We start from the raw sequence: 21134 nt of genomic DNA, 5'->3' as shown, positions 1-21134 counted from the left end.
CTCTTAACTATTAATCAACTTAATTTGAGAGGAAATTAAGTCGCCATCGATTTAATGCGAATATAATTTAATGGTCGAGTCGAGGTTTAAGTAAGAATTTAGCAAAATGCCAACAATAAAATGTGTGTTTCTAGAAAATAATTCCTTCGCTGGATCACTTTGTATGTCAATGTTTAACCTAATTTTATACGCGCATTGTAAATTATATAAAATTACCTACAAATTGCATACGAAAATTTCATTCGAAGCTGAAATAATTTCTGTAATTTGCGATTCACCAAATGCGGATCTGTAAAGTGGCCGCTCGCGTCATTCGCGGTGACGTGTTCCCATTTTGACAAAACCTAACTAGATTTTTTTTAGAAAAGTTCTAATAGATATGTCTAATAATCTGTCGAGCCTGGCTATTTTGTTTCCATTAAGATACACGTACTCGTACATTAGTACGGAGATTACAAATCGGAAAGAACTGCGACACGAGAATGTGACACGACGGCGGAGATGCATAATTGGCATAAGGACCGCTATACTGTTATCCACAGACTAACTAATTTATAAACTGTTATCGAGTAGGGAAAATACCGACCTCAAATAGAGGCTCCTCGAAGCCGAAGTTATAGTCTCCACTGAATAGCGAGTCCATTTTCCAGTTCGAAATCGAGGCAGACGGCGAGAACAGCGCTACAGTGCGGACGGCGAGATCTGTCAGTACTAGAACGACCAAAGACAAACTATATAATCTATCTAGAACGACCGATCAGATTGGGGACCATAGACAAATAGATTGCCATATAGAAATGGACAAAATGAAAACAGTACCTACCTATTTGGCGCATTTTAGAAATTATTATAAATTCTGTAGAGTGGATTGTCAGTAAAAATTTCCAAATATTTAGAATTTAAAAAAAAATGCATTAAAAACGAACAAAATTTATTTGCTATTTTGATTGTGGGTCGTTCAAAGAACTTCAGGGTGATTAAAGTTAAAATTTATTGCATTATTTACAGTGCAGTAAACTTTATATATTTTTTATTTTGTTAAGCATTGTATTTAAAGAAAATAATACCTTTATTTACGTCTAAAACTCGTGTTCATACATGTTATACAGATTGGAAATATGGTATCTCCTTGTTTATGGACTTCTTAATCCCACATTCATAGTTTATTTCAATAGGTAGAGGTTTCACTGTATACATAAGTCTGGATGAATCGATACATATTTCTCAAAAAAAAAATCGATTGATGATAATAATGATATTTATCTAAAATTATTTATGCATGAATGGTATTCTCCTTTACCTATAGGTCTTATACTATATTTTAGTTATTATTAAGTTAACAGTGTAACAATGTACTGAATGTTAATAACAGGACTCTTGACTTATTATTCTCTAGCTTACCATCATTAAAGGTAAATAAATGTATAGAATCATCGGTCCCCGTCGATGCATATCATCCTCCTCTAGAAGTAGTCACAAATTCCAACGATTCCTTTTTTTATCCAAACTTTCGAGGACTTTTATCCAAAATTTATAGGAAAATGTCCCACCGATAATAGCTATAGTCTCCTGCTACATTCTTAGGTCACTGCTCACATCATAACGTATTACGTTACGACCCCACCTTTAGGGGACATGTAAATCAGCGTGTACAATCCATCAGCATGTTCTAATAGCCAGAGTGACAGCGGCAGGAAAGTAAGTAACCCTACTGGGGACCCCGGCCCTATAAGGAAACTACCCGCACCGACTGGCCAACCTCCCGCGCTCTATACTCACCCTTTGAACCTACGAAAAAGCCTATGGAGGATTGCATTGAATTGATAATAATATCAATGAATAACAACTAATCATTAACATGGCACGGATGAATGCAATAAGATACGTCTTTAAGTATTAACAAAAAATGTGCGATTCACTTTTGAGTTTATTAATGTAAATCCAATGTAGATAATTGAATCGTTATCATTTTTGCCATGGACAGTTTCCTTTTAACTCTAATAATTTGGTGAAAACTAAAAAAAATACAGTCCGAGACCCTTAATAAAGACACCCGAGGGGGACTTCGGAGGAGACACAAACCTAAAATGAAAACTATTCATTTTATTCTGAGGTTTGACCTAAGATATAGGCTACAAATTTATGCACTTAAGAAGTGTGAAAAATAAACCTTAAATACTGAAAATTTGTCACCATACCATAGCATATTTGCTAGAGTCCTGGATTCGTGTCTGCCCGAGCAGGTCCACTTCTGCGCCAGGTGGCTTCTAGACCATGTTTGCCAGTTCACCCGTTGTTTGATACAATAGCATTTGAAATGTCGAGTGTTCGTTAGCTGATTCTATATCTGTATTATAGTTATCTCAACTTGAGTTTAGTAACATCTTTAGTTGTGTTGACACTTTTAATAATGATATTTCATTCCAGTGAATGACATAATAAATCATATTAAATAGTGTATTTTTTGTGTCCTTTTTAGATGTGTGTAAGAATTTAAATAATAATAAAACCCTTATCCGCACCCCAATGGTGCATAGGGCACTGTGTCTTATAAACGCAGTGTTATCATGATCGAATATGTGTTATCATGTGTAAGAATTTAATAAAATATATTCCTTTATGCACCACTGCACAGGGTGCATTTTAGGGTCAGAAGGTAAATGAGTTGAAAAAACAGCATGGCGAAGTAACGTTAGTTTAGAGAGAAACTTCACAACTCCAAATGTCGTTCCTTTGTTATATCAAAGCTTATAGAATAATAAAATAATACAAGTATTTTTATTATTTGTCAAATTGTAACAGTGAGATGACTAAGTTTCTGAATACGAGGTTTTCCAAAAGATATTGTTACATCCCCTATCTGCGAATACATTTCATTGAAATTTGTGGAGCTAGTCAAGTTATTGCACTCGAAATACAGTATCTACTCACCGAATTAGACCCACCCTTAGTAATTCTTATTTCGGCGGTAATAACAATGTTACAAAATTTTCTTCTCGGAATTGCTATTGTTTAATATTTCTCAATATACAGATAATCTTAAAAAAGCAAAAGACTGCAGTTTTGCGGCGTTTATAAATCTGGGAACTCTATCTAATAGACAAATTGCCGACGAAGAAAGTGTTTCCGGGCGTTCTGTTGACAGGAACGCGTTTTCTCCTTTACCTATAGGTCTTATTATACTATATTTTAGTTACCATTAAGTCAATAGTATGACTTGTTATCGAAATCATCAAACCGTTATCCGCACCCCAATGGTGCATAGGGCGCTGCATTATATAAACGCAGTGTAATCCTGATCGTTAACACACGAAGGAAAGGTGATCAGCCCTCCGCTTCAGGTAACTACATTCACTAGTATCTACTTGTCCTACACTCGATTATGGTGTGACGATTCTAACTGAAACTTGGCTCACACCAGACATAAGTTCATCCGAGTAAGGAACAAATTTACTAGTAAAATGATCAGAGGCGGAGGAGTACTTATATGTATCGACACAATATACCAAGTACAATCATTAAAAACTAAACACAAAAACATTGAAGAATTATTCATCCAAATAAATATGGGAATACTTCATTGATACAGTCATCATTGGTAGTACATATATCCCACCAAATTCTGATACTGATGTTCACAAACAACACTGCGACGATGTGAAAGCAATTTACGACAAGTCACCAAATGCCACATTCCTACTTGCGGGTGACTACAACCTTCCAAATTTAAATTGGGACAATCTCGATGCAACTAATCCTAATGAAGCCGAGCGTATTATAATTGGCACGTCATTATTCCTGGGCGTAACTCAGTGTAACCATAGTAGTAGTCACTAATTCCAACGATTCCTCTTTATATCCAAACTTTCAAAAAGCTGATTTTACCATGACTCGGAACTTTCTGTATTCGAGGGATCGGAGGGTTATCGAAAAATATGACATCAATCAAGCAATATACATTTTTTATTTAGTGTTGCAAGAATCTATTAATATGTATGTGCGTATCCTATTTCTGTGCGTAGACTGAGCAGTTACCCAAAATGGTGTACTAGTGAATTAATTCAAATTATTAAAAATTAGAAACAATACAAGATATCAAATTCACTAGTGAATTTCGCACATTGAGAGCTCTTAAAATTGTCTCCTGCTATCGGTAACCTGTTTTCGCAACCACACTTTCCTTCTCTAATGTACTCGAATGATAAGCCTAGTAATAGTGTTGAACTTATTTGCAGATTTCTTATCTAAAAGTGTAAATCCAGCTAAGGAAAAGGTTCATTCCTTGCCTTCATCTTGAAATCCTTAATATATCCAAATGTACTATTGCCGACCTTGATATTATCAATCAAATCAAATATCTTGATAATATTATCTATTCCTGTCATTTTAGCGTTTTTCATGGCAGTGATAATTGAAAATCATTAACATGGCACGGATGAATGCAATAAGATACGTCTTTTAAATATTAACAAAAAATGTACGACTTTTGAGTTTATTAATGTAAATACAATTTTCGCCATGGACAGTTTCCTTTTCGTGCATGTGAAATTATTCAATCATTTAAGTATAAGTAATAACTAATGACAGGTTATAAGACTTATTCCCATCTCAATAAACTTCTTCTATGAATGTTGAAATATCTGGATGTTACTATCTCCTAAATGAAAAAAAATTAAGAGCATTTTTCATTATATATGTACAGTAAGACCCCCTCAACACGAGAGATATGTTCCGGCACAAAACTAAATAATTATGCCTCAACAAGTATTGTGATGATATTAAAAGTGAGGCGAGATGTATGCGTAGGGTGGGTTTATAATGGAAAATTTGAAATAAAACAACATTAAATTTTCACATTTTTTTATTAGATAAAAAATAAAGACAATCTAAAATAAATTCAAACCGGTTTATACACAGAAATAGGACAATCGTTACACTGAATTATGGAAGAAGCTGTAAATGCTCGCGGCTTCATTGGCACTTGGGTTCACAATGAGGAATTCCTTTACCAAACAATTTGGGACTGAAGCGTCCACAACAACGGCAATGGGATTCCGGCAATGGGCAATATAAATATGGGCACATTTTATATTGTCATATGAAAAAAAAATTAACTCTCAATATTTGTAAAGAAATATACGAAAATTTGCTTCATAAGAATAAAAGCCGACAGTATTGGTGAGGTGGTCGGGCTTCTTCTTCTTCGCGTACCGGTCCCACATGGTGGAGTACAGCTCCTCCAGTTCCTGCGTGTACTTCTCGCAGTCAAACAGCGGACTCGGCACTCTCTGGGTCCAGACCTTGGCTCGAACCGCCTTCAAGCTGAAATCAAAAACCGACTTAGTGTTCCAATAGTGCGAGGACCCGCTGGAGTCCACATACGTAAATAATTGTCACTCACTATTCTTTATCGTTTCCCAACTTGAGAGCGATGTTCCGATAGTGCCAGTGGTCCGTGGCGATCAGTTCCGGGCAGCCGAGAGCATACAGCTGCGAGGCGACAACCCTAATAACACATTCGCAAACATCTCAGTGAGTCGTGTCGCAAACATAACTATGTAACGAGAGTGTCAGGTAGGTAGTAGGCAGTGGGTACCTGGAAGCGTGGGTCTCTCCGGCCAGGGCGACGACTGGGGTGCCGGCCCAGAGCAGGTCCATGCTGGAAACGCGGCCGTTGCACAGCGGAGTCTCGAGGCAGATGTCGGCCAGCTGCCCGCGCCGCACGTGCTCCTCCTTGGATGCCCAATCCGAGAATATTATGCGATCGGGGTGGAGTCCTGAGAAGGAAACGCGAACTTTAACACCGAGCGGCGTTTCCCTATTATTATAGTATTATGCGAGCGTCGATAGGAAGTTACCCAGTTCCTGGGCGGAGCGCCGAACGTTGATTTCACCGCAGGACGAATAGCGTATTAGCCAGAGCACCGAACGGGGCACGCGGAGCAGGATGTGCACCCACATGGCCAGCGTGTTCGGATCGATGAAGCACAGCCGGCCGAAGTTGCAGAACACGACGCTGGAGCCTGGCAGATGGTACTGATTCCGGCCGGTAAACTGAATATGCTGCGGGACCTGCTCGCCACGGGCCGCCTTGTTGTCGATTTGCTTGATGGCCAGCCCATTCTGCACCCGCACTCCGTTGACCGAAGTCTGCGAAACAAATGGGTTATTTTTTATTTAATAGGTCGATTTAACGGTAATTGTGTGTTGAAACGAGATAAGAAGTAATTACCCGAGTCTCCCTATGCGCGACCATATGAAGCATGGCAGATATGGTGGGTGGATCGAGAGTTAGCACCTTGTGGGAGATGTGCACCGTAGTCTTATCCGCTCGGTACTCTCGGTGCACTTCCTTCACGGAAGCGTTATTCTTCACCAGAGGAGAGAGGTCGGCCCCGTTGATGACGGCTACGGTGTCACCGTTATCGGCTATGAGCAGCCTCTCGCGCAGGTGCGGGAACATGCGCTCGTGGTCGCCCACGAAGAAGGTGTACGGCATGTAGGCCAGCTTCTCCGAGTACTGGTCGGCCATCTCTAGGGGGCTGGTTACGGCGTCCGTGATGATGTAGTCCATATAGTCGGCCCCGCTCGTCCCCGGGTAGCCCAGCCACATCACCTGGATCGGTGCCGGACGCAGCGCGAAGATGCCGTTGCGCGCTCCTCCGGTATGGCCGTTCAGGTTCACCAAAATGTGGATTTTGTCGTTGTGGATCATATCGGCGGCCTTGCCGTCGCACGGGATCGCGGAGAGGTCCACGAAATTATCGCACTCTCGGACAACTTTAGCCCTGAAACTGGTTCCATCGTCGGGCAATAGAGCGTAACAGAAAATCTCAAACTTGGATCGGTCGTGCATGCCGGGGATGGATTGCATGAGATGGGATGTGGAGCAGTCTCGGAAGCAGGCGCTGACGTAGCCGATGCGGATCCTGCCCTCGAGCTCGCGGCTGAACTCGTACGGGGGCTTGTTCAGCATGCGCACCTTTCTCTCGCACAGGCTGGCGTGCCGAACCGCAATCAGCTTCCTCAACTCGTCGGGCAGGGGATACACCACGGAGGGGTGGGGGTGGACGGACGGCAGGCTGCCCATCTGCAGCTGCTCGGTCACGATGCTGACGACCTTCCCCATGCGGGCGTCGTAGTCGCTCCAGTCGCCGACATATTGCAAGCAGTAGGCGAGATCGCAATAGGCGTCGGGGAAGTCGGGCTTCAGCTCGAGAGCGGTCCGGTAGGATCGGATGGCTTCGGGCATATTCCCCCAGCCCTTGTGGACGCTGGCGAGGTTGCAGTGAGCGTCCGCAAGCGTCGGCTTCATTAAGATGGCGGTCGTGTAGCAATCGAATGCTTGGGTTGCGTTTCCCATCTCCTTCAGAATATTGCCCGCATTGACAAAGGCATCCGGGAACAACGGCTGAATTTTGGTCGCTTCCACCAAATGGGCCAGGGCTTCGGCCAACTTCCCTGCAAGTGGAGAGTAATTGTACAGATTGCTTCTTACAAAGCGGTATAAAATTAAGTCCAAATTGAAGTACATCAAATCTTAGGGGTTTTCTTTTAAAGAACTTTTACTCTGACAATTTTGAGTTTGGAGATATTCGGTTATGATTCTATTGCGCATAATGCTTTTAAATTGATCGGGATAAATATGGTCGAGGACCGACGACTTTGGACGAAGAAGAGGAAAAATACATATTACTTTTTAAACGCCCAAAAAAATACTCCATTTTATATCCGGGTAGAAAATAACGATCGATAGAAATATACGAAATACAAAATGTTGAGAAATAAATATCGCAATAAAAAAGTGTTCGGGTTGTTTGCAAAATGTGTGATGTATGAGTTTTTGTAGATATTTCACGCTGTGAAAATTCTCTTAAATTACTTATAAAACAATAAACATAAATCAGATTCTGTAACAAAATACACTCAAAATTCATTTTTAACCTTTGTATTTACAGAATCTGAGGTATCACCGTGAAATGGGCGACATTTTACTTAACAGATTCAGGTTAAAGTGACTAATTGCAAAAACAGCATCAACAGAATTTCAAAAACAAATGAAAAATCGGATTTTAACAACATTAATAAGTCTAATATTTAACAAGTTTACTGTTAAAAATAACACTACGTCAATACAATGTAATATATATGTTAGAAATTTTAATTTTAATTTAGTTTACGAATCGAACTAAGAACCTGTCGAAAGATGAACGTAACTATCCGAGGATACGGCATCCCCTCGGGACTCACGGCACTCACTTGCGCAAAGAAAACGAGGGAGAAAATTCATTTTAATACCGCGACCCCTATTTGATTTGTTGTGGCTTTATGTGAAACTCTCTCGCGGACAAGTGATTCCTTATTAGCACCGATGGATAAAAAAGCAAAGAGAGAACTGACACGAGAGAGATAAAAACTGATCTACTCCTCGTATAGGCGAGGTCTCGTTCGGATAAGGAAGGCCGAAAGAGGAAGCACCCTGCCTCCTGACCGCTGATCGGTCCGGAAGCACTCCTCCGTGCCACCCTCGGGTGATATCACACCCATATTGCGAATATGCAATATGCAAATGTACAATAATTTGCAATTTGCCTAAGGTGACCCGTTAGGGTAGGTACGTTCGGGAAAGATTAGTGTAGAGTATGGAGTGTGTATCGGTGTCGGAAAGTAGTTCAGTTCGGTTGACCGACCTTGCCGCTGCAGCACGAGGGCCAGGCCGTTGTGCGCGACGGCGGAGGAAGGCGCGGGCATCACGCGCAGCGCCTCGAGGTAGAGGCGCGCGGCCTGCCCGAGGAGGCCCTGCTCGCGCTTGGTGGTGGCGAGCATGTGGAGCGAGCCGGGGTGCGCGGGGCACAGGCGCAGCGCCGCGTTGTAGCAGTCCTCCGCCTCCCCGAACTGCCCCTTCCGCCTGAGCGCGTTGCCGAGGTTGCAGTGCGCGTCCGGGAAGTCGGGCTGCAGCTCGATGGCGCGCCGGTACGCGGCGATGGCCGGGTCCGTGAGCCCCTCCCCGTAGTACGCGTTGCCCAGCCCGCAGTGCAGCGCCGCATTGTCGGGGTCGAAGTCTAGAGCCCTCAGGCAAAGGGACGACACCTTCCTGGAAACAACTCACCTATTGAGGACATATAGATATCTCAATATACAATAGATGGAGAAGAATTTAAATTAAGTTTTAAGAAAGCTTTCGATTTAACTTTTACTCGATAAGCACTACCGTTTCTGAAATTCCGCATCATTTTAAAATCAAATATTGGTGTATAAATCTGAGTTTTCTCCACTCGGGAGTTATTGTTACATTTTTTTACATATCGACATAGATGAAGAAGAATATGGCGTTTTTAATTTAAGTTTTACTTGATAGATACCAATATTTCTTAAATTTCGCACAAAGTTGACGAAAGAATATGGAGGTCTGGGTATTTACAGGGCTTGCGACCTCTCATAGGCTGGTTAGTTAGTATATCATAATATAATTTATGTATTTAATGTTAAATCAAACACTCGTTGTTTTGAGTCTACTAAGTTGTATTTTATTGTTAAGAAAAAAAAGGCACATGAAAAAATCAATTGTTTCGCCTAGATATGGCATTTTCAAACGAATGTGAAGATTAAATGAACTTTATATAGCTATACGCTTCTAGGTTTAATAGTTTTAACACGTGCAGTAATCATTTACGGGATGGAGACAATAGTTAACGGGGCACGTAGGTACGTATACTTGTATTCATTTTCAGGGAAAGGAACAATTCATCGACAAGGTATTGTGAGACCATTAATGTTTTTATAGCTTAAGACAAATGTCGATGATACTATAATATTATAGTGTCATTTGACTCCAATGCGTGACTCGAGTGTTCAACGGGTAATGTGACATGTAGGTACATATGTATAATTAATTCTATTTATTTCCTGGGAAAGGAAGAATCTATTGACATGGCAATTGTGAGAGAATTAATGTTTTAAAGCTAAAGAAAATTATTAGGTTATATTATAAGAGGTTTTTGTTATTTGACTCCAATACGCGACTTGAGTATTATCAAGAGATGTCAAAAAATGCAAACATACAATTTAACTCAAGATCAAATTTTTAAAATAACTTGTAATAAAAAAACAGTGACTTTGTTTAAATTAATATTACCGATTTAGTGTCAGAATTATTTTTACTACGAACCTTGATCGTTAAAACATGATTACATAAACTTATTGAAATTACATAACGACCAAGATGATACTGCATCAATTTAGATGTGCGTTTTATGCACCGGTGGTTACGAATAAGTGACATAAAAGGAATGAACAAAGAAAAGACATCATTAGGAAAACAAAATGGTCAGGGTTATAAATGACACGAAAATGTGACAAAACGCGAGTCAAAATCTATTATTCTTATTAGAATATAGTATTTCATATCTGTGGCTATTTATAAAGTTAGAAAAAGTGCATTTTGAAAAGAATCTATGAAGTTTTGACAATAACATCAAAACGTCATTCATATGAAATATTTCGAAACAAAACGCATTATAAAAAAAACTTAATTCAGATAGTGAAAGACTATATTTGAAAAAATGTCCATGTCAATATGTCGACAGTCCAGTCGGAAATTTCTCGTAATAATGGCGTACTGGAGAGACCTACCATAGATTAGTGATTAGAAATGAAGTCGCATTGAATTTTTAATATAAAAAAGGGTATAAATTCATTAATGAGATAATTATAAAGGCGGGATATTCGATAGCCCGCAACTTAATTTTCTTTAAAACCAAGTACCATTTAACCAAAATCACTGGTAAACGAGTGGAGGCTTAATAAAATGAAGGTTAGGAGTTTTAAAATATTGATAATTTTTTTTCAATAAATATCCAAAAAAATATCAAAGGTATTCTAAAAAAAAAATTTTGGGCCGAAACACGTCTGGCCCCTCGCGCAACCGGTCGCTTACTGACTATGGTAACCACTGAATTAAAGTTACAACTAATAATTTACCTAAATCAATCCGACTTACCGTTCCACTAATTATGACTTGGCGCAACTCGCTAAAAAATTAATAGAGTTATATTCGTCTTAATTAAACTAAATGCAATATTTACTAAATGAAAAATAACAAAGCTCTAGGTGAAGACGGGGTAAATAGAAGCCAATAGCTAATAAGAAGTTAATAGAAGCCATAAAAGTACTATCGGACAAATGTCCGGAACGAGGCAGGATACCTAGTGGCTGGCAAAATGCTGAGGTAAAAGTTTTATTTAAAAAAGGATACAGCGACAATCTAGAAAATTGTCGACCCGTTGGTTTGCTTTCTCATCTGTACAAGTTGCTAACAAAGATCATAACAAAACGCTCAACCCTAAAATGTTATACTCATCGACCTGTAGAACGAGCTGGCTCGAGCACATCCAGACATTAAGACTGCTCATAGAGAAAACAACAAGTGAATAGCTTTTATTGATTATCAAACAGCGTTTGATTCAGTAGAGAATTATCGAGGCACTCCGAAATGCAAGAATAGACTCTGGATATGTACAATTGATCAATTTTATACATGATAATGCAACTATGCCTGCTTAAATTGATGACGACACTAGAACTGAAATAATAAAAGTACAAAAAGGTTGGTGGGTTGTCGATAAGTGTGTAAATAATCCTAATTTTAAAATTATTAATGAACAAATCAGCCTAATATCTTCACCACTGTTATATACTGTCATTGTACATCATTTCTCTTTATGTAAAAGCTTTCATGATGCATAATTGAGAAACAAAGAATTTTTAACCACATTTACATCTACATATGCAAATTCTTAAAAATAGTTAATAATAATACACACATCTGTGTTTATATAAATCCCTGATAATACTTCAGTCACATATTGGAATCAAATAAAAATAACCTTTTATAATATTACCAACTAAGTCTTTAGCTTTAAAACATTAATTCTCTCACAATTGCCATCATCGTCAATAGATTCTTCCTTTTCCAGGAAATAAATAGGATTAATTATACATATGAACCTGCATGTCCCATTACCAGTTGAACACTCGAGTCACGCATTGGAGTCAAATGACACTATAGTATTATAGTATCATCAACATTTGTCTTAAGCTATAAAAAAACATTAATGGTCTCAATACCGTGTCTATGAATTGTTCCTTTCCCTGAAAATGAATACAAGTATACGTACCTACATGCCCCGTTAACTATAGTCGTCTCCCTCCCGTAAATGATTACTGCACATGTTAAAACTATTACCCGAGTACCCAGAAGTGTATAGCTATATATGGACCGTCAGTCCGTTTAATCTTCACATTCGTTTGAATATGCCATAACTAGGCGGAACAACTGTCACAAATATTGAACTTTTAACAGTAAAATACAACTGAGTAGACTCAAAAAATCAGTGTTTGATTTAACATTCAACACATAAATTAAATCAAATCTACAAATCAATATCATCACATATACCAGCTTCATCTACGTAGAGATGTCAAAATATGCAAGCGTACAATTAACTCGAGTAAACATTTTAAAAATAATTTGTAAAAAAAACCAGTGGCTTTGTTCAAATTAATATTATCAATTTAGTGTCAGAATTATTTTTACTATGAACCTTGATCGTTAAAACATGATTACATAAACTTATTGTAATTCCATAACGACCAAGATGATACTGCATCGATTCAGATGTGCGGTTTATGCACCGGTGGTTACGAATAAGTGACAAAAAGGAATGAGCAAAGTAAAGACATCATTAGGAAAACAAAATGTTCAGGGTTATAAATGACACGAAAATGTGACATTTCGCGAGACATATTCTATTATTCTTATTAGAATATAGTATTTCATATCTGTGGCTATTATAAAGTTAGATAAAGTGCATTTTAAAAAGAATCCATAAAGAATCTATCAAGTTGTGACAATAACATCAAAATGTCATTCATATGAAATATTTCGAAAAAAAACGCATTAAAAAAAAACGTAATTCAGACAGTGAGAGAGAATAAAAAAGCATTCACAATGAATGATCCATCTATCTACAAGGATCGAACATCGATAATCGATTTAGAAAATATGCATTTTTGACAATGTCATTGAGATGGAATATTTCGAACAAAACCGCATTAATTAATAAAAAAAAACTTAATTCAGCCAGTGAAAGACTATAAAATATAAAAAAAAAACATTTACAATACTTGAACATCCTTGGGGTCCATGTTAGTAGCAACTTTAAAAAAGTAGACCGTCCAGTAGGAAATTTATCGTAGTAATGGCGTACTGGAGAGACTACCATAGATAAATGATTAGAAATTAAGTCGTATTGAATTTTTAATCAAAAAAAAAAAAAAAACAGAAAAGGGTATAAATTCATTAATGAGAAATTTAAAAAGGCGGGACATTCGATAGCCCGCAATTTAATTTTCTTTTTAAACCACTTGGTCAAAAATACCTTGGTTATAATGGTACTTACCATTTAACCAAAATCACTGGTAAACGAGTGGAGGCTTAATAAAATGAAGGTTAGGAGTTTCAAAATATTGATAAATTTTTTTCAATAAATATTCGAAAAAATATTAAATGTATTCTAAATAAAAAAAATATTTTGGGCCGAGACACGTCTGGCCCCTCGCGCAACCGGCCGCTTACTGATTATGGTAACCACTGAATTAAAGATACAACTAATAATTTACCTAAATCAATCCGACTAACCGTTCCACTAATTATGACTTGGCGCAACTCGCTAAAAAAATAATAGAGTTATATTCGTCTTAATTAAACTAAATGGAATATTTACTACCATTCAAACCAGTAAAAACTCTCGAACAAAACTATCAGAAAAGAGATAAGGAGAGACATTAGAAGATATAAAACAGAGCTCATAGAAGAAACGATAGAAAGTAATAAAAATATGAATGTCTCGAAACGAATATGATCTCGAGGAAACTGCAACATGACTGAAATAAAAGATCGAAATGGAATTGTCTGAAGAGGGAAACATTCTTAATGCAAAACTTTACACATCACATATTAACAAAAAACAAAAAATACAGTAGAACAGAAGATTTGCCAGAAGTTGAAATAAACGAAATAGAAAACGGCTTTAAAAGAAATGAAAAATAACAAAGCTCTAGGTGAAGACGAGGTAACGAGTTAATAGAAGCCATAAAAGTACTATTGGACAAATGTCCGGAACGAGGCAGGATACCTAGTGGCTGGCAAAAAGGCTGAGGTAAAAGTTTTATTTAAAAAAGGAGACAGCGACAATCTAGAAAACTATCGACCCGTTGGTTTGCTTTCTCATCTGTACAAGTTGCCAACAAAGATCATAACAAATCACTCAACCCTAAAATGTTATACTCATCAACCTCTAGAACGAACTGGCTCGAGCACATCCAGACATTAAGACTGCTCATAGAGAAAACAACAAGTGAATAGCTTTTATTGATTATCAAACAGCGTTTGATTCAGTAGAGAATTATCGAGGCACTCCGAAATGCAAGAATAGACTCTGGATATGTACAATTGATCAATTTTATACATGATAATGCAACTATGCCTGCTTAAATTGATGACCACACTAGAACTGAAATAATAAAAGTACAAAAAGGTTGGTGGGTTGTCGATAAGTATGTAAATAATCCTAATTTTAAAATTATTAATGAACCAATCAGCCTAATATCTTCACCACTGTTATATACTGTCATTGTACATCATTTCTCTTTATGTAAAAGCTTTCATGATGCATAATTGAGAAACAAAGAATTTTTAACCACATTTACATCTACGTATGCAAATTCTTAAAAATAGTTAATAATAATACACACATCTGTGTTTTTATAAATCCTTGATAATACTTCAGTCACATATTGGAATCAAATAAAAATAACCTTTTATAATATTACCAACAAAGTCTTTAGCTTTAAAACATTAATTCTCTCACAATTGCCATCATCGTCAATAGATTCTTCCCTTCCCAGGAAATAAATAGAATTAATTATACATATGAACCTGCATGTCCCATTACCCGTTGAATACTCGAGTCACGCATTGGAGTCAAATGACACTATAGTATTATAGTATCATCAACATTTGTCTTAAGCTATAAAAAAACATTAATGGTCTCATAATACCGTGTCTATGAATTGTTCCTTTCCCTGAAAATGAATACAAGTATACGTACCTACATGCCCCGTTAACTATAGTCGTCTCCCTCCCGTAAATGATTGCTGCACATGTTAAAACTGTTACCCGAGTACCCAGAAGTGTATAGCTATATATGGACCGTCAGTCCGTTTAATCTTCACATTCGTTTGAATATGCCATAACTAGGCGGAACAACTGTCACAAAAATTGACCTTTTAACAGTAAAATACAACTTAGTAGACTCAAAAAATCAGTGTTTGATTTAACATTCAATACATAAATTAAATCAAATCTACAAATCAATATCATCACATATACCAGCTTCATCTACGTAGAGATGTCAAAATATGCAAGCGTACAATTAAATCGAGTAAACATTTTAAAAATAATTTGTAAAAAAAACCAGTGGCTTTGTTCAAATTAATATTATCAATTTAGTGTCAGAATTATTTTTACTATGAACCTTGATCGTTAAAACATGATTACATAAACTTATTGTAATTCCATAACGACCAAGATGATACTGCATCGATTCAGATGTGCGGTTTGTGCACCGGTGGTTACGAATAAGTGACAAAAAAGGAATGAGCAAAGTAAAGACATCATTAGGAAAACAAAATGTTCAGGGTTATAAATGACACGAAAATGTGACAAATAATAGCCACAGATATGAAATACTTATTAGAATATAGTATTTCATATCTGTGGCTATTATAAAGTTAGATAAAGTGCATTTGAAAAAGAATCCATGAAGAATCTATAAAGTTGTGACAATAACATCAAAATGTCATTCATATGAAATATTTCGAAAAAAAACGCATTTAAAAAAAAAAACGTAATTCGTTAAAGTAAACTATTATTCTTATTAGAATATAGTATTTCATATCTGTGGCTATTATAAAGTTAGATAAAGTGCATTTTAAAAAGAATCCATAAAGAATCTATAAAGTTGTGACAATAACATCAAAATGTCATTCATATGAAATATTTCGAAAAAAAACGCATTTAAAAAAAAAAACGTAATTCGTTAAAGTAAACTATTATTCTTATTAGAATATAGTATTTCATATCTGTGGCTATTATAAAGTTAGATAAAGTGCATTTTAAAAAGAATCCATAAAGAATCTATAAAGTTGTGACAATAACATCAAAATGTCATTCATATGAAATATTTCGAAAAAAAACGCATTTAAAAAAAAAAGTAATTCAGACAGTGAAAGAGAATAAAAAAGCATTTACAATGAATGATCCATCTATCTACAAGGATCGAACATCGATAATCGATTTAGAAAATATGCATTTTTGACAATGTCATTGAGATGGAATATTTCGAACAAAACAGCATTACTTAATAAAAAAAACTTAATTCAGCCAGTGAAAGACTATAAAATATTTAAAAAAACCATTTACAATACTTGAACATCCTTGGGGTCCATGTTTGTAACAACTTTGAAATAGTCAACCGTGCAGTAGGAAATTTATCGTAGTAATGGCGTACTGGAGAGACCTGCCATAGATAAGTGATTAGAAATTAAGTCTTATTAAAAAAAAATTAAATTAAAATAAATATTAAATATTTTTTTAAAAGTAAAAAATAGAAAAGGGTATAAATTCATTACTGAGAAATCGATTAAGACGGCCCGCAACTTAATTTTCTTAAAATCCACGTAACATTTAACCAAAATCACTGGTAAACGAGTGGAGGCTTAAAAAATTGTTCTCATTTTTCAATAAATATCCACAAAAAAACAAACTCCAATATGTATTCTAAAAAAAAAATTCGTGTGTGCGGAGACACGTCTGGCCCTTCGCGCAGCCGGTCGCTTACTGATTATGGCAACCACTGAATTAAAATTATGACTTGGCATAACTCGCTAAACGCGCTAAAAAAAATGAATAGCATATGTCTTAATTAAACTAAATGGAATATTTACTATACAAATCATCCAAGCATATTCTCCTACAAGTGCCTCTGAAGATGAAGAAGTGGAGCAACTTTACGAAGATATTGCCAAAGCTAAAAAATCTGAAAAAACAAAGCTAGTTATTATAACCGGTGACTTTAATATCAAATGACACTCTCCAGTTACTCGAAGAACGCAAAACTCTCGATAGGGATTCAAAACAGTATAGACTCTTGAACTAAATTATCAGGAATGGGATAAGAAAAGGCATTAGAAGATATAATAGAGAGCTCATGAAAGGAACGATGGGAAGTAATAAAAATATGAAAGTCGGAAAACAAAAAATACATACAGAACAAAAGATTTGCCAAAAGTTGAAATAAACGAAATAGAAAAATGCTCTAAAACAAATGAAACATAACAAAGCTTCAAGTGAAGATCTTTTAACAAGTGATATGCTTAAGCTGGGGGAAACCATAAAAGTATTATTAAACAAATGCTATTACAGAAAACAACAAGTGAATAGCTTTTCTTGTTAGCAAAGAGCGTTTGATTCAGTTGAAAAGTGGGCAATCATCGAGGCACTCCAAAATGCAAGAATAGACTCTAGATATGTATGCAATCAATAAATTGTATGTATGATAATGTAACTATGACTGTTTTAATTGATGAAAACACTAAAATTTAAAAAAATAAATATACAAAAAGGTGTGCGACCATGCGACACAATTTCACCAAAGCTATTCACTTTAGCCCTGGAAGATGTATTTATAACCCTCAACTGGGATAGCGAGGGGCTGAAGATAGATGGCACATATCTGAATCACCTCGACTGCTTGACAGCTGATGATATATTAGCTATAAATGAAAGCATCGATCAACTAAGTCTAATGATAAATTAAGAATCGCACGAGGCTTCTAGTAAAATCAGTCTAAATATGAACTTCACAAAAACAAAAATCACGAGTCCCGAATACCAGATCATCTCTGTCAATAATGAAATCCTACAAATAGTAGACGAGTACATATATCTTGGACAAAAGATAAAACTGAAAAAAAAAAACTGAAACGAAAAAACTCAAACAGATTCTGCAAAATAAGGAGATTCCGACCTGTCTAAAAAGAAAAGTGTACGAATCCTGCATACTGCCAGTGAACACATATGCATATGCACTAGAGACTATAGCGAATGCGGAGAAGCTCAAGTGCGCACTGCGATCCGCGGAAAGATCCACGCCTCCCAATAATTCTACGATGGAGACCTCGGGAGAACAAATGAGGTGTCGCAAGACCCCAAAAGAGATGGTGGGGGGTAAAAACTGGCTGCAAGCAGCAACCGACCGGAGGAAAGAAGGGGAAGAAGCCTGTATCCAGCAGTGGAGGTCAGAGGGCTCATTAAGAAGAAGAAGAAAGATAACGCGCTAGCCGTTTGGATTTGACATCTTGGTCGTTCGCGGTAGAATTGCACTCGGATGAGGTTCCGACGGATTAAACCTCATTTGAACGTCTATGACAAACTAACCGACACGCCGTGGGCAGATAGAGAAGAACGCCATAATCGTAATTGCAAAATTTTTGAATTTGTCTAAAATTCCATCGAAAATTCGTTCCACGAGCAAGTTCTTTATGAACTTAAATTTTTATTTATTTCTTAGTCGCACTCTGATTTAGACGAGTCCACCGAGGCTTGCAGGGTCAAATTGGCTGCTGGCTTCTTGACAAACCTTTCCGAGTTTGTCTGTTTCTTCCTCTTCTTCAACACCTGCCGGAAACAACGGGCAAGGGTGTCACATTGCTACATAGAGAGCTCCCCAATCTCTCTCCGTTTGAGCAGGATGTCCTCGGTGGCAGCAGTTGAGATTGGTTGATTCCATTGCTCCTCCTCGTTGTCAGATACATTATATACCTATAATTACAAGAATACACTGTACTTATACCTATAATTTCTTCACTTCATACCATTCCCAGTGCAGTGAGTACAGTGAGTACAGTGAGCACGCAGAAACTATTATACAGATAAACAATGTATTGTAAAAATATGCACAAATGTAACTTTTCTGAGGTATAGCCATCACCTTGAAATAAAGAAAATGTCCACCAAATGTTTCTCAGATATCAACCACCACCGATAAGTGCCATCGCCAATATAATGTCATGCATAGAATGACTAATTAAGTACAAAAATTCCCATTCAGCACTTAGCTCAAAATAATTAAACCTAGGTTTGAGTCACGGTATTATCACTTCTAGGAACAATTAATAGATACTTATGAACCTAGAAAGTCCAAAATTTCTTCACTTGTTTACGTCAAAATTAGAGTTTCATTCGTGTAAAGTATACATGTAGCTTTGCGTTTAAAGCATAAAATTGGAAAATGTGTTGGAATAAACGTAATCAATATCTTAGCTCTATTTTTTACGGGTTCGGCTATTTGCATCAATTTTGTGGAAAGAAGATGGGATTTAAAAAAATATTAACGCAAAAAAAAATAAAAAAATAAAATCTCAAAGCTGAAATACATTAAAATCCATCCATTCGCAAGAAGAGTACAGGCATGTTGATTGATTTTTGAATGATTGTTCCGAAGATTGAAATTGGTCATTTGGAAAATTCAGTTTATATCTTTCGTAGAGCTTGTTGTTGAGCAATTCATAAAAATGAAGTTGATTTTTCCACTAAACATTTCGTCTCAAGCGAGGGGCAGAATTGTTTTGCGATGCAACGATATAATATTTTATCTAATTGCGATTGAAAATCAGTACTCGACCAGTTATGAAATTCTTTTATCTTATTGCTGCGGTAACCCACGTCGATTTGCGATTTTTGCTAACGGTTTTTTCAAATATTACGTAAAATACTTTCTAAGACAAATTTAAATTAAAATATTTCAAACAATTATAAAACGATTCCACCGACAAATTTGTATCGCCTTCCCATTGCTGATGATTATCAGCTATCTCAGTTAATAAGTCAATTAGATTCTTTTTTTGTTCAAACATAATATTTACCATTAGAAAAGTTCTTTTTTGTTCAAATATAATATTTATCGTTAGAAAAAGCACGCAATACCAACAAGATGAGAGCAACCGGCAATCCAACGCGTTTTGTAAACTGTCCGATTAAACTTCCTTTTATGTAAATTAACAGTTTGCGATATTTTTAAATCGGCAGTACATAGTATCATGTCTTTTTTTTAAATAAAATTTAAAGCGCTCACCTTTCCATTATAAATTGATTCGGCCGTTTCCGAACTCATTATGACGTATGAATACGTAAGAAAACTTATTCAAATCTTCATTTTTTCAATAATAACTCATATAGTATGCATAAAACTCGTCGATGACAGCACAGACTAACTGAGATGACAGTCTGACGGAAGAGTAAAGAGATAATAATCATAAAGATCTGTGTAAAGACGATTGTAGCGCTTTCATGTAGCTCAAGTTCACGTCAATAAAGCTGCCTGCTAAATTCCATACAAAATGCCATATGTGTACCAAACTACTAATTAATGGTAAGAGTTACATTTTTAAACCTTTAAGTCAAAAATATAAGCCATTTTGCTGGAACCAGAAGCCTGTACTGAAGGCAATAAGAGATGGCTAATCTTGTGTCGCCTGCACCTGCAACAGTTTGGCTATTCTCGGCTCGTGCCAGCTGCTACGTAAAGTCGCCAAATGACGTCCCTATTTTGTAAAATATAAACAAAAAATAATAAATAAAACGTCAAAGTTTAGGTCGAACATTCCTTTATTCATTTAAATAGTTACTATTTTTACAAAAACAGTTTTGGCAAAAAAGTAGCAATTGTTAAAATATATTTTGGGCTCCTAATTACGTCGGATGATACGGGGACGATATTGAGATCACAATAATCAGTAATAGCATTTTTATCAGTAACTACTAGTAATCATAATAACAGTATCTACTCGGACTTTTGTTTATCATTGGTATACATTAAGTAATTTGGATTCTCAAAAAAACAAAATTGGATCACTGTCCACTATCTTCTTTGTCAGTAAAAACTAGAGTTGGGTCATTATCAGACATGCCCTCATCAGAAGGTTTATTCCTTCGTATCTTTTTGGTTTTCTTT

General features: G+C 36.5%; 1 protein-coding gene across 1 annotated transcript; it reads right to left on the bottom strand.

Annotated features, from left to right (window-relative positions):
- Positions 1-4843: 4843 nt before the first annotated feature.
- On the bottom strand, positions 4844-20389 carry LOC148309364 (UDP-N-acetylglucosamine--peptide N-acetylglucosaminyltransferase 110 kDa subunit-like). The gene is made up of 8 exons (XM_088260201.1): positions 20256-20389; positions 18762-18943; positions 8691-9094; positions 6233-7461; positions 5859-6150; positions 5597-5777; positions 5402-5506; positions 4844-5322 (listed from the first exon to the last, which is right to left on the bottom strand). Exons 3-8 carry the CDS (start codon positions 8824-8826, stop codon positions 5118-5120), a joined length of 2148 nt encoding a protein of 715 aa, XP_088116327.1. The 5' UTR covers positions 8827-9094; positions 18762-18943; positions 20256-20389; the 3' UTR covers positions 4844-5117.
- Between the last annotated feature and the right edge of the window lie 745 nt (positions 20390-21134).

The sequence above is a fragment of the Brachycentrus maculatus genome, unplaced genomic scaffold (genome assembly GCF_059751285.1).
Source record: "Brachycentrus maculatus isolate JH-2025_06_01 unplaced genomic scaffold, ASM5975128v1 h1tg000126l, whole genome shotgun sequence".
Classification (NCBI taxonomy): Eukaryota; Metazoa; Arthropoda; class Insecta; order Trichoptera; family Brachycentridae; genus Brachycentrus; species Brachycentrus maculatus.
The sequence above is the reverse complement of the archived record's forward strand: the minus strand, read 5'-3'. Positions and strand labels throughout refer to the sequence as shown.

What these genes read in the sequence shown, in the direction of transcription:
- LOC148309364 (XM_088260201.1), bottom strand. Translation starts at nt 8,826, where the DNA reads ATGCTCGCCACCACCAAGCGCGAGCAGGGCCTCCTCGGGCAGGCCGCG. An exon ending in CCTCGTGCTGCAGCGGCAAG is followed by an intron (nt 7,462 to 8,690) that starts GTCGGTCAACCG and finishes CTCCACTTGCAG; the next exon opens with GGAAGTTGGCCGAAGCCCTG. An exon ending in TCGCGCATAGGGAGACTCGG is followed by an intron (nt 6,151 to 6,232) that starts GTAATTACTTCT and finishes TTTGTTTCGCAG; the next exon opens with ACTTCGGTCAACGGAGTGCG.